Source organism: Coenobita brevimanus, chromosome 1 (genome assembly GCF_032717465.1).
Source record: "Coenobita brevimanus isolate Jiangsu-jjx chromosome 1, ASM3271746v2, whole genome shotgun sequence".
Lineage (NCBI taxonomy): Eukaryota > Metazoa > Arthropoda > Malacostraca > Decapoda > Coenobitidae > Coenobita > Coenobita brevimanus.
Genome location: NC_136954.1, coordinates 35,752,162 through 35,764,771, shown reverse-complemented (window position 1 = coordinate 35,764,771; position 12,610 = coordinate 35,752,162). Strand labels below are relative to the sequence as shown.

The window sequence follows — 12,610 nt, the reverse complement described above, 5'->3', positions numbered from 1 at the left end:
CCTCTCTCTTCCTTCCTCATCTGCTTCCCTTCTTTTCATCCTCTCTGCCAGCTTCCCTCTCTCCTTTATCGGTTTCGCTCCTTTTCTCTCCTTGGCAGCCTCCCTCTCTCCCTTCAGCCCAGTTAGACTCCCTCTTTCTCCCACTCCAGCCCTGTTATCCTCCCTCTTTCTCTTCCTCCACCCCTGTTATCCTCTCTCTCTCTCTCTCTCTCTCTCTCTCCAGCCATGTTAGCCTTCCTCCGTCTCTTCCTTCCCTCCCTTTGAGCGTTCCTCTCTCCCTCCTAACCTTCCTCCCTCCATCCACCCTGGCCTTCCTTCCAACCTCCCTAAATCCGTCCATCCTACCCTCCTCTTCTTCCCTTCTCCCTGCCTTTCCCCCTCAGCCTCCCTCCTTTTCTCCGTCGCAGCCTCCTTCTCTCCCTCCATCTTAAGTGTTATTAATCACCCACGTTATCGGTTTTTATCCTTTTTTCCGGGAGGTTCGGTCGTTTATGCTCCATCGTGGTCGCCACGGATGTGCTCTTGTCCTTCACACAGAAATAACGTGAAGCAGAATAATTTTTGTTTATATTTTGTTTGTTGTTCTTCGTCTCTATCGTGGTTTTGTTTGTTTTTTCTCCGTTATATCGCGTTTTTTCGTTTTTATCGTGTTTCATAGTTTTTTGTGCATCAGTTTTTTCTTCGTTTTTATTGTAGCTTTGTTTGACAAGGTGGAACGATACTGTTAATTCCTGCCTCTGTGTGTGTGTGTGTGTGTGTGTGTGTGTGTGTGTGTGTGTGTGTGTGTGTGTGTGTGTGTGTGTGTGTGTGTGTGTTCATATTGAATCTCATGAACGGCTTGAGCTATCAACATGAAACCTTCAGGGTATCAAGATATGGCCAAAAATCTTGGCTGAGTTCGGGCACTTGGGGTCAAGGTCAAGGTCATCAAAATGGCTGCCAAAGGTCAACTATTTTTTATTGCACGCCTTTAGCACCATAATATCTCTTGAACGGCTTCAGCTATTAACATGAGACCGTCAGGGTATCAAGGTATGGCCAAAATCTTGGACTTGGCCAACAGCATATTCTGGTGGGTGATTAGCATTCGGCTCCCGAATGCTTCGCTTTCATTTTTTTTTTTTTTTTGGTTTTTATCGTGGGGTTACTTGTGTTTCTCTTTGTTTTATTGTTGTTTTTTTTGCTTTTTTCGTGGTGTTTGTCTTTTCTTCGTTTTTATCGTAGTATTGTTTGTTTTCGTTCTTTATTGTGGTTTTACTTTGTTATAATCATGGTTTTGTTTGTTTTCTTCATTTTTATCGTGGTTTTGTTTGTTTTTCTTCGTTTATAGCGTGGTTTTATTTGTATTTTTACCGTGTTTTCGTTTTCATCATGGATTTGTCCGTGTTTTACCTTGAGACTCTCCTTTTGATAGTTCATGCTCCTGTCTTGGTCGCTTAGAATTTATTTTCGTCGTTTACAAGGCTGATGAGGGACGCCTGCCCGTGGTGGCACCGATATAGCTCTGCTACCTAAATATACAAACCATCGTTAACTCTTTCTCCTCTGTAGGAAGGAAGGTGGGCTGCCCAGATTCAGCGTGCAGTTCGCTTAATTAATATTCATAAGAGCCTGGGGTTACAGCAACAAATAAACAACAGCTACAACTAACCTGACTTTAATGTTTGAGCGTTTTTGTTGGGTGTTGTGTGTGTGTGTGTGTGTGTGTGTGTGTGTGTGTGTGTGTGTGTGTGTGTGTGTGTGTGTGTCTTTTTATGGGGTCTTTGCTTTCTGTTTTTTAGCTGAATTCGGGTTTCTTACCAATTACGTAATTTTTTATGATTTTCAATATAATTTTCTCAATATTTTTTTAGATTTATTGCCCAATTGTTTATTCTCCATTTTTGTTGTCTGTTTTTATGTATATTTAAGTTTTTGTAATTTGTTTTGCAGTCTCCATACTTTATGATATTATTTCCATTTCTTATGATTTGTTTTAATTATTTGTGCATCATTTTTTTCTTGAATTATTTTTTATTTATTCATATCTTTTAGTGTAAATTTCCTTCACCTTTCTTCCTTTCTGTTTCTTATAATTTAATTTTGCTTTTAACGATGTTTCCACGTTTCCACATAAGAGCTTTTTTAAACATTTTTTCATGTTTTTATAACTTTCTGCCCCAGTGAGGACCGCCAAATCCAGTGTGTGTCCCTTTCTGTCACTCGCTGTGTCACTGTACCTTTCCAAAGGACGAGTCTCTCTCTCTCTCTCTCTCTCTCTCTCTCTCTCTCTCTCTCTCTCTCTCTCTCTCTCTCTCTCTCTCTCTCTCTCTTTCTCAGCTTCCTCCTTCACAGTCATTCCATCGTCCCACCCCTTGTCTGCCTCCACCTCCCCTTTCCCCCCCCCAGCTGTCATCGTGAATTTAGCAGCGTGTCGTCAGTGGTCGTGCTCAGAATTATGTCGTGCCGAGGTGGTCATTGCGTCAGTCGTTCCCTTCCATCCCTGGCGACATTTTTAGCTCCTTCCCACCGTATTCCGTATTTCCTTATTTAACTCTTGACACCAAGCGACTTACTGTATTTAGATGGACCTCTCATAGCAAAGGATTGATAAGCATTTCCCATTATCTCTTTTTGTACGGTGATGTGTTTGCTTTCCTCGCCACCAGCCGACATTATTTAACATAGGACAGACCTTTAATGTGTGTGTGTGTTTAGATAGATAGATAGATAGATAGATGAATATGTAGAGATAAAGATCTGTGAAAACAGTAAAATGTTATGGAGTCCTGTCTGCCCTGCAAATTAATTTACACTTTAGATGGATATAGATAGATGGAGAGAGAGAGAGAGAGAGAGAGAGAGAGAGAGAGAGAGAGAGAGAAACTTTGAAAATAGTATAATGTTGAGTCTTCATTGTTCTCCAAATCGATTAACCCTCTTCTGATAAATAGATAATAGATAGATAGATAGATAGGTAGATGGATTGATAGTTAGATTGGTATATAGATATAGTCAGAGATCTGACGAAATAGTAAAATGTTATGGAGTCCTCTCACTCTTCACTCTCGCATGCTCGGGACAACCATTTTTATTTCAGCCAATGCCAGACGTCTTTATTGAGCTAGGAGTGAGTCACAGGAGCCTGAGAGTTAAGATGCCAGCTGAATACAGACCCCCCAGCATCATGTCTTGTCCCAGCACCAACATGAACCCGGGTCTTGTCAACGGGTCTGTGTCTCTCTCCGCCAACACAACCTTCTGTATAATTCTCCCATTCACCAACTCCGGCCACCCTCTTCACTTTATGCTATTATGGACTTAGGTCTGTATTCTGGGTAGCACAGGAGGCTTCGTAGCTCCTCTTCCTTAGCGATTTATTTTTGTACACCACATATATCGTTTTTATATCGGCATAGTTGGCATCGATAATAGTCACGAGGATATTGGGATTTTTTATATTTTATGTGCAGAGTAAGTCGCTAAGAAGAAGTGTCACGAACTAACCAAAGATGCTTGGGCCCGGATTCTCGTCGGCTAAGGAAGCTCCCAAACACCCTTTCCTGAGCAACTTATTTTGCTTGTCACACTTTAATGACCATATCCGTGTTACGTAAAGCATTCTAATATCGCCATTCTCTGCATTGATAACGAAAAGGACGTTAACCAGCCATTCCAAAAATAAATCACTAAGGAAGAGGTGCTAAGGAATGCAACCCTGTGATATGACAAGATAACAAAAGTCACGGTATCATCCCTTTCCCTGTCATTCACTACTTTGCATTATATTTCCCCCAGCGACAGGTAGTGTACGTGCCACCTTCATTCCCGTGGCCCTTTTTTATTTTATCTTCTTTAAATGAATTATTTTATTCAGTATAGGTGAGACTTTTAACTTGAAGATTTAGATAGCCTTAGTTATCCCTTTGACTCCTACATCTCCGTCCTGAGTTGTACAAATTTGTACAGATGTAGCTTGAAATAAATAGAATCGTCACGGGACTAAGTAGGTCAGCTGTACACGAGGGAAAAGTGGTTCATCAAAAATGTTAAAATCTGTCACGAATAACATTTTCTCCAAGTAACAAAGTAATTGGTTTCTTCAAGCGTACGACAGGTTATTTTATTCATCTCTTAGAAACATACCAGTCAAGAGGTCTAAGGCTGTAGTTTAAGCGGTCACGGTCACTTCCTAGCACTTCTTTTTTAGCGACGTATGCTGCACACTGCGCCTCGATGTTCTCATTTTTTTTTTTTTTTTTGTTGATACAATGTCGATATGTTAGCGATATAAAAAGCATACCAGCAAATAATGAGTCGTAATATGCAAAATAAATCGCTGAGGAGGAGATGCAACAGAGCCTCCTCGGCTACCCACATTGCAACCCGTCAGGTGGTATTCACGTCAGCTTAGGTGGCTCTCAAGCACATCTATCTTAGTGATTTATTTTGCATATTACACCTGGATAATCACTTGTCTGCAATTTACGCATCCTTGTTGGAAGGACGCAAGTGAAGGTTGAGAGGAGTGGAAGAGAGTTGTTTGAGAGGACTAAAGATTAGGATAAGAGGGAGATGGATAGAGAAAGAAATGAATGGAGAAAATGACTGGAGGAGGAGGCGGCAGAGTTACACAGAGGTCAAGGTGCTTCTTCCACACAGACCTTACTTACGTTGAGAGACGGAAAGACAATATTCTCCAACCAAGGATGGGCGTCGAGGAAGGAAGGGGTTCATGAAGGGTTTATACGATAGAATCGCTTAAGTTCGAAGAGTTTGTTTTAAGCTGAATAAAATCGTCTGCGGAACACCTGAGGAGCGACCTGGACAAATGGCTGTGTGTGTGTGTGTGTGTGTGTGTGTGTGTGTGTGTGTGTGTGTGTGTGTGTGTGTGTGTGTGTGTGTGTGTTAATCTCTCTCTTTATCTATTCCACGTCTTATACCCTTTCTTAGTCAATTGAATGTCCTTTGCGGTTCATAATTACTCGTCTCCTTTATTTGTCGTACATACATGTAGTTAACTTTTAAAATTACCACATTCCTCTGCCGTTATCATTTTCTACCTTGTCACAAGGCTTTTGTTGCCTGGCGGTAGATTATTTACTCATTCATTCGTTAATTTTTTTCTCTCTTTCAGATGGGGACGTGGAGCGACACACGAGGACTGGAAACAGTGGCGGTCAAGCACACGAGCCACATGACTGACCGGGTGATGGCTGACAGATCTTACATCGTTACATCCATATTGGTGCGTCTCTCTCTCTCTCTCTCTCTCTCTCTCTCTCTCTCTCTCTCTCTCTCTCTCTCTCTCTCTTTATGAATAAGGACTTTTATATAAACGAGTATTAAACAGTTGAAAAATCAGTGTGATCCCATGTTCCTTGGGATAATATAGCGGCGCCGTTTTCTCTCATTACAGGAAAAGCCATTCTTGATGCTAAGGAAGGACGGTAACTACACTGGCAATGATCGTTACGAGGGATACGCTAAAGACCTCGCTGACCTCTTGGCATCCTTCCTCGGAATTAACTGTGAGTATATGAGTTTGGGGGCTTGTGCTGGAAAATAAGAAGGTATTAGAGGATAATGTAGTATTTCTGGGGTATCTGACGGTAAATTTCTGGGAATGATCGTTACGAGGGCGAAACTAAGGGTCCCGCTGACATCTTGCCCTGTTTCCACAGAAATATGTGGGAGTATTTGATTATTCGGTGTATTTGGGGGGGGGGGAGAGAGTAAGTTAGAGAGCTTCGTATCTTTATCCATTCTTTTCCAAGAGGTATTTGTGTAAGCAGATTTCTATTCAACATAAATACTCCATCTTTTTGTGTTGGAGGTAGAAAAGACATAGGCTCTTGATTTTTTTTTTTTTTTTTTTTTTCTGAGAATTCTTGGTTGTTTTTTTGCCTTCCATCTTACCAAAGATGTAAGGAAGTTACCGTAGTTGAAAAAATAAACAGTTTTGTGTTTTTACAATACAGGAGGGACTTTTGTAATTTTCAAACTCCATCATTCTGTAATACACTTTCTTTGTGGTGCTTCGCTTGAGATAGATACTGTTATGCTGGTAGGATTAGGCTAGTGTTTTATATCTGGAAATGCGAGGAAAATTATAGAAATTAAGTATTGTGGCATAGGATTAGGTTAATGTTTGTATCTTGAGATACAAGGAACACCCTGGAAATTTCGGAATGTCTGTTTTGTTTACCTTCTTTCCTTAGGAATTAGTTTATGTCATTATTGCTGTTCTGTATTTAAGTGCTTTATTGCATGGGAAAATGCGAGTTTTGTCCTAGGCTCTAGAATGTGCATTGTTGCATCACATTGTGAGTTCTCTCCTGGGCTTGAGAGTGTTCTGGGCTGCCAGGGGGGGAGGGGTATTTAAAAAGGACTTGACCCGCTATCAGTTAGCCAAGCGTGACAGATGGAATGGGTTGTGTGCATGGGGATCAGTTCGTGTTTAGTCAGTGGGACAGGGAGTAGCGGACCTTTAGTTTGCATGCTATTGCGGGTCGGTGAGCGAGAGTCAGACAAGTAGTGAGAGTCAGAGTCTGTAACAATCAGTGAGCAGTGAGAAAGTGCACAGTTAGTGATTCAGTCTGAGTTAGTGGTGGACGGACAGAGACAGAGTTATTGAATCAGACAGGGAGAGATAATCAGTGAAGGATGGGGTAGTCAGAGTTAATAAGGGAGTGTCAGCGAGTCAGTGAATGGAAAGTGAACGAGTAGTAATGAGTGGAGGACAGAGTTATCGTGGGAGAGAAAAGTCAGTGTTTTGCAAGTGTGCCTCACCCATGCCAAGAAGGAATAAAGCCCAGAAGTGTTCATCGGTCTTTCATTAACGTCGTAGCTTGTATACGCGTCGTTGTTGATGTACCTACGGTCCCAAAGGTTTAACAATATTTATGCATTTTTAGAGTCCTAGGAAATGTTTGCATTGTATGTCAGGATGGGGGAAGGTCTGGTGGTTGGTAACATGATGCGGTTCAGTTGCTAATATCAGATCGAAGTAGAATCGGCTCCAATGAGGACGAATTCTTCGGGGCGACCCTCTCACACTCTCTCCTTAGCTGCCCTCTGACACTTAATCAAATAGCTGTTTAACCAACAGTAATTGTTCCTTGAATGTTAAGGCGGTCACTGGGTGTGTAGGTTAGGAGATAAAAAAGGAGGGAGGGTTAGAACAATGTAAGGGGTGGAACAAAAAAAAAAAAGTACTCGATTTTAAAGTGTTGAAGTGGAAATGTCAGAAATAAAGAGATGTGTGTTAATGTTTTAGCTAACGTGGCCGCACTTTGGTATTATATTCATGAAAAATTCCTACCATTTTCTTTAGCTGAGGAAGTTTCTAGTTGAGCAAAAAGTTAATCGTGAGGTATCAATTCTTTGACTAAAAAAATTTCTTAGAGCTGAATATAACCGTCTTGTGATTGCCTGTGCAGAATAAATGAAAGCGTTTATAGATTGTGAAAGTGTTATTTTTGGAGACATATTCTTTCTTTACTGGCAGTTATTTATTATTATTTGTTATAGAGTTCGACGTGCAGGAGATATTTATTGTGCATTAGAGATTCCCTTCACTACAATGAGAAGGTGTTAGAGGGTAAAGTAGTATTTCTGGGGTATCCCACATAATTCTGAGGAAACAGGGCATCATCATCATCCCGTCTGTAACCTCAGACTATTTTGTTTAGTATAATGACTGGAATATCAGAGGGACAAGTGATTAAATTTGGATTAAAAAAAAAAAAAGGCCAAAGGTCAAGGTCTGAAAAACAGTTAAAAAAGAAAACAGGTTGCCTTAGTGGAGGTATGGGCTGTCAGTGTTCTTGGATAATAATGGCATTTTTTTTTTTCCCGCTATGTAGGGTTTCCTTTCTGTCACACAGTTATGTTATTGTATACGTGCTGCCTTCTTTCCTATTAATCTGTTTACTCACGCGTCTATTTCCCCCGAGACACATTGCAACGTGTTAAGGCTATATTGTATTTTCTCTTGATCACATCTTTGTTGTTGTTTCCTTGCCGATTTCCTCTTGTTAATGTGCAGTACTTAGCCACATTTTTTTTTTCGTAGTTTCCCTTAGAAATTAAAAACTTTGAAGAACAACCGTGTCGCCCAGCAATTACATATAATCATATGCTCTTATTCATGCTGGCTTATTTATCTGTTAAGCTATTTACTCTCGGGTTTTTTTTTCGCAGATACATTGCAACTCGTGAAGGACAACAAGTACGGTGGCCAGAACGATGGCCAGTACGGTGGCTGGGACGGCATGGTGGGGGAGCTGGTGAGACAGGTCAGTGTTGCCTTAGTTTTGCTTCAGGTACCCTCCATTGGTTTTCTCTTCTCCATTTTCTTTTAACTCATTCTCTCACATGATGGATTTGTAAGTCTAGTCTTACATCTCCGAACTAAGTTTATTCAGCATACAACTAGTGGGATTATATTGCCGTCATTAACCTCGCTTTACAACAGGTCTCCCAAACGGTGAATAAAAATCTTCTAAAATGTGAGAGAGAGAGAGAGAGAGAGAGAGAGAGAGAATCCCCCCAGGTTCCTGTATAAATAACCTGCCACCAAAAATTATTCTTGGTGTGTTAGATTACTGACCTGCTTTTAAATGATAAAAAAATATATATATGATAAAAAAACACTTATAGATTTATTTGTTATAAAATATGCAACCTAATAATCTTCTTTGAAGAGGAAGAGGAAGCGTCAGTCAAGTTAGTCTCTCTCTCTCTCTCGCGATGCAGGGTCAGACAGAATTGACAAATTGGATGGGTGGATAGATAAATGAGTATAGATAGGTGTTTGAATAGATAAATAGATGTATTTACCCTGGGTCCATCTCACAAGCATTAGTCAAAACATTTCTCTTTGATGAGAAACCCAGAAATCTGATAACTTAAAACGTGTTATCATTGTATTAATGATAAATTATTTATGTGGTGTGTACTAAAGACCTTATTATTTCTACTACCGTGAACTATCATTATGGGGAATGTACAGTATAAATATATTGTTCGCAGAAATTTTTAAATTACCAATAGTAACGTGTTTAGATCATCATCATCGTAATGTATTTAGACCATCATCATCATCATCATCATCATCATCATCATCATCATTATCATCAACAACAACAACATCCCGCCCTTTTAACACCTGCAGGTGGGGTTAGGTTGGGTACAGCAAGCGAGGAATAGGAAAATAATACGTTTAGTCGGAGAACTAATCAGCAGTATGCCCAAAGAAGTGGGCTGCATACCCATTCATTCACCATGCAAATCCCAGGAATCCTTGCCTTAATATAAATAATGTAAAAATATATAATAACATAAGGTGATAATATATAAACTGTGAATTCAGCATTGTTTGTGACAGTTTGTGTAGAAAAGTACCCGGGTTATTCGTGACGAAGCCAACTCGAATAAACAGAGCCCCAGTTCTGAAAATATTCTATAGAGAATACGAAAATAATATAAAAATATAAAGCAATGAAATGAAATAGTAGTACATAATATATATAATACACAGAGATTCACATGTGTATAGACAATATATTTATCAGGGTTAATGGTGAAGATTACCTAATTTTTAGTGTGGATCTAGTTTGTCATTTGTTTGGTGTACTCCGCTAGTGTGACCGTGAGCGTGAGTGAGTGGCCTGAGGTCAGTGTCCAGCTGTTTTAGGGAGAATGTGGCTGCTTTGTTTGACCAGGATATGATTTCACACTTGGAAGGTATTTATTTATTATGCATAGCTGCTGTTTACCGGTACATTTATGTTAGTCAGGAATTAGAACTGTTAGGGTGCTCGTTATACCAGTCTGGTAGTTAATCGTAATGATCCTATTGTGTAGTCCCAGTTACTACATTATGTAATTTATGTTTTTATACCTGTATAGATACGTGGAGGCATGTCTTAAAGTGCGAGGGTTAAATATTCTGTTGTAATGTAATATGCTTTCATTGGTAAGAGCTCGACTCAGGCTGTTGGTTCCTTCGGGGATGGAGATAATTGCATTACTCTCCTCTCAGGTGATACACAGCAAATGCGGAATCATTGGCTTTTGTTGGTCATTTATTTTGATTACCTCAATTTTCACTTTTATTATTTTTTTCATTTTTTTTTTTTTTTAATTCAAGGAAGAAGGAACCAAACGTCAGGAGCCCACAAATTATTTCCTCCAAGAAAAAACAAAAACAAGATAACAGAGAGGCACTGCAATTTATCTGTTGTGCTAGTGATTTAGTCCGTTAACTGAACTTTAGTGTTACAATGCATAGCTGCAGCCAGGAATACCGTTCCACATCATAGACAATCCATCACCCACAACACTGTACTCAGAGGAATGTGTTGAGGTCTTGCGATCTCATTATTGGGTTTCGAGGGTGATCACTCAGTCTGCCTGTTATCACAGGCGAATCAACAGACTGGTGTCCGTAAAATACCTTTATATTGATTTAAAGTTATTTTCTGTCACTGTTTTGCCGTGTTTTTCTTTCTTCACGGAATGATTATGTGAAATCTTTCAGGTCGAAAGTTGTGGAAATGAGCTTAATTTACGGCAAGACATATCTTTCATCTGGAGACTCCTAATGCACTGAAGGAAGGAAATATGCACCGGTCAGTGTCAGATACTGCTGTGAAATAACACCCAGATGGAATGAGGAGACAGAGCAGAAAGGGGACGAGAGGAAGAAGATAGGAAGGTGGGAAGAGGGAGTGTAAAATGCCAAAAGAAGGAATAAAAGGAGGAGGAGGAGGAGAGTAGGTGGACAAGGAACAGAGAGATGCAGAGAAAGAGGAGGAAATGAGGAAGTGGAGGAGTTGGAGGAAGAAGAATGTAAGGGAGGAGGAGGAGCAAAATAACGGGGTAAAGGAGCAGAGGAAAGGTGAATAAGAACAGAAAAAACAGAAGAGAGGAAGGAAGAAAAGAAGTGGAAGGTAATGACGATAACAAGAGGGGATAGGAAAGATAAGAGGGGGAAAAGGAGGATCACTAATAAAAATAATGATAATAGTGGTAGGAGTAGTAATAATAATAATAATAATAATAATAATAATAATAATGAGAGGATGAGGCGGATAAACAGTAATACTGAAAAGAGGATATTAACTTAATTCCACCACAGCAACTTTGCTTGTCAACTAGAAACAGCACTATAAGGATGAGGAGGATGTCTGACTTCCTCGAACTGATGGAGTTAATCTAGACTGGATCTAAATCCACACTACATATGGTACGGTTTACCAGGTGGAACGTATGTCAAAATTTTGCGTGTGAAGATTTTTGGTAACTTACCCATGGTAAGGACACGTAATTTATGAATGAAACCTCAGTCTGTATAAGGAGGGACATGACTGGCTGAAGAGCTGAGCATTGAGAAATATAAGTTCATCATTTACTGTACGAGTATATTCGTTAATGGCAGCCGCTATTGTGTTGTAATATAAGCTGTTCCGTGGACGTAATGAAATATGTAGTCTGTGGCAATTAAACAGGATATATCAGTGTGTGTGGTGGGGAGAGGAGGGGTTGTGTGTGAAAGTGAATGAACTGTTTGCGGGGTTGGTTGTGTGTGTGTGTGTGTGTGTGTGTGTGTGTGTGTGTAAAAAGGGGGGATGGTGACTCTGGAAAGTGTTGGGGGTTCGTGTATGTCTGTATTTCGGTAAAGAGGGTTGGTGTGTGTGAGGGGGGGGGGGTATACTGGAGCATAACGCAAAACGGTTTGTGTATCAATTATCATTACTAATTATCGGCATCACAGAGAATTGTTAGCATCACGATACATTACTGTTATGATGCTGATGATGATTAATGTTTTTGTTTTTTCCATTTTGCTTCGTTTATTAAGGCTCCAACATACTTCTAAACTCATACATTTTCTCTGGACAACAGGAGGCGGACATAGCGATCGCGCCACTAACCATCACATCATCGAGGGAACAGGTAATCGACTTCACCAAGCCCTTCATGACCCAAGGCATCTCCATCATGATCAAGAAACCCACCAAGGAGAAACCCGGAGTGTTCAGCTTCATGTCGCCACTCTCCCACGAGATTTGGACCTGCATCGTCTTCGCCTGCGTCGGGGTTTCCATCGTCCTGTTCCTCGTCAGCAGATTCAGCCCCAGCGAGTGGAAGGTGAGTAGTTAGGGGAATGTGCTGGTGCGGTGATAGGTAATTTGGTGAGGGAAGGAACTCCTGTCTAAAAGGACGGCTGAGCCTCAGTGGACGGGCTGTCAGGTCTGCACCCATAGTCTCTCTCTCTCTCTCTCTCACACACACACACACACACACACACACACACACACACACACACACACACACACACACACACACACACACACACACACACACACACACACACACACACACACGTCACCACAACACTGCTAATAAAACTTTTCTCTGAACTTAGTATCGAAAGGCACGTAGGAAATTTCGTCAGCAAATATACCTCCAAGTATACACGTGGTCAGCCTCCTGGCACGTAAAACACAAAGGCTGGTTGTTGGTTGATGCGCCCTTCTGATTCCATTGCCATTATTCTACCACATTTTAACTTCTTCTCTGTTTGCGTATTATTATTTTGTTCTTGCTCCTTTCAGACGAC

At 40.6% G+C, this 12,610-nt stretch overlaps 1 protein-coding gene across 1 annotated transcript in view; it reads left to right on the top strand.

The window, feature by feature from the left end:
- LOC145394062 (glutamate receptor 4-like) overlaps positions 1 to 12,610 on the top strand; it is a 56,219-nt gene that overhangs the window by 6,768 nt on the left and 36,841 nt on the right. The window contains exons 2-5 of the mRNA XM_080268067.1: positions 5,117 to 5,227; positions 5,399 to 5,510; positions 8,185 to 8,279; positions 11,893 to 12,138. Of these exons, the coding sequence (XP_080124193.1) occupies positions 5,117 to 5,227; positions 5,399 to 5,510; positions 8,185 to 8,279; positions 11,893 to 12,138 (564 nt within the window). The remainder of the gene's footprint in view (positions 1 to 5,116; positions 5,228 to 5,398; positions 5,511 to 8,184; positions 8,280 to 11,892; positions 12,139 to 12,610) is intronic.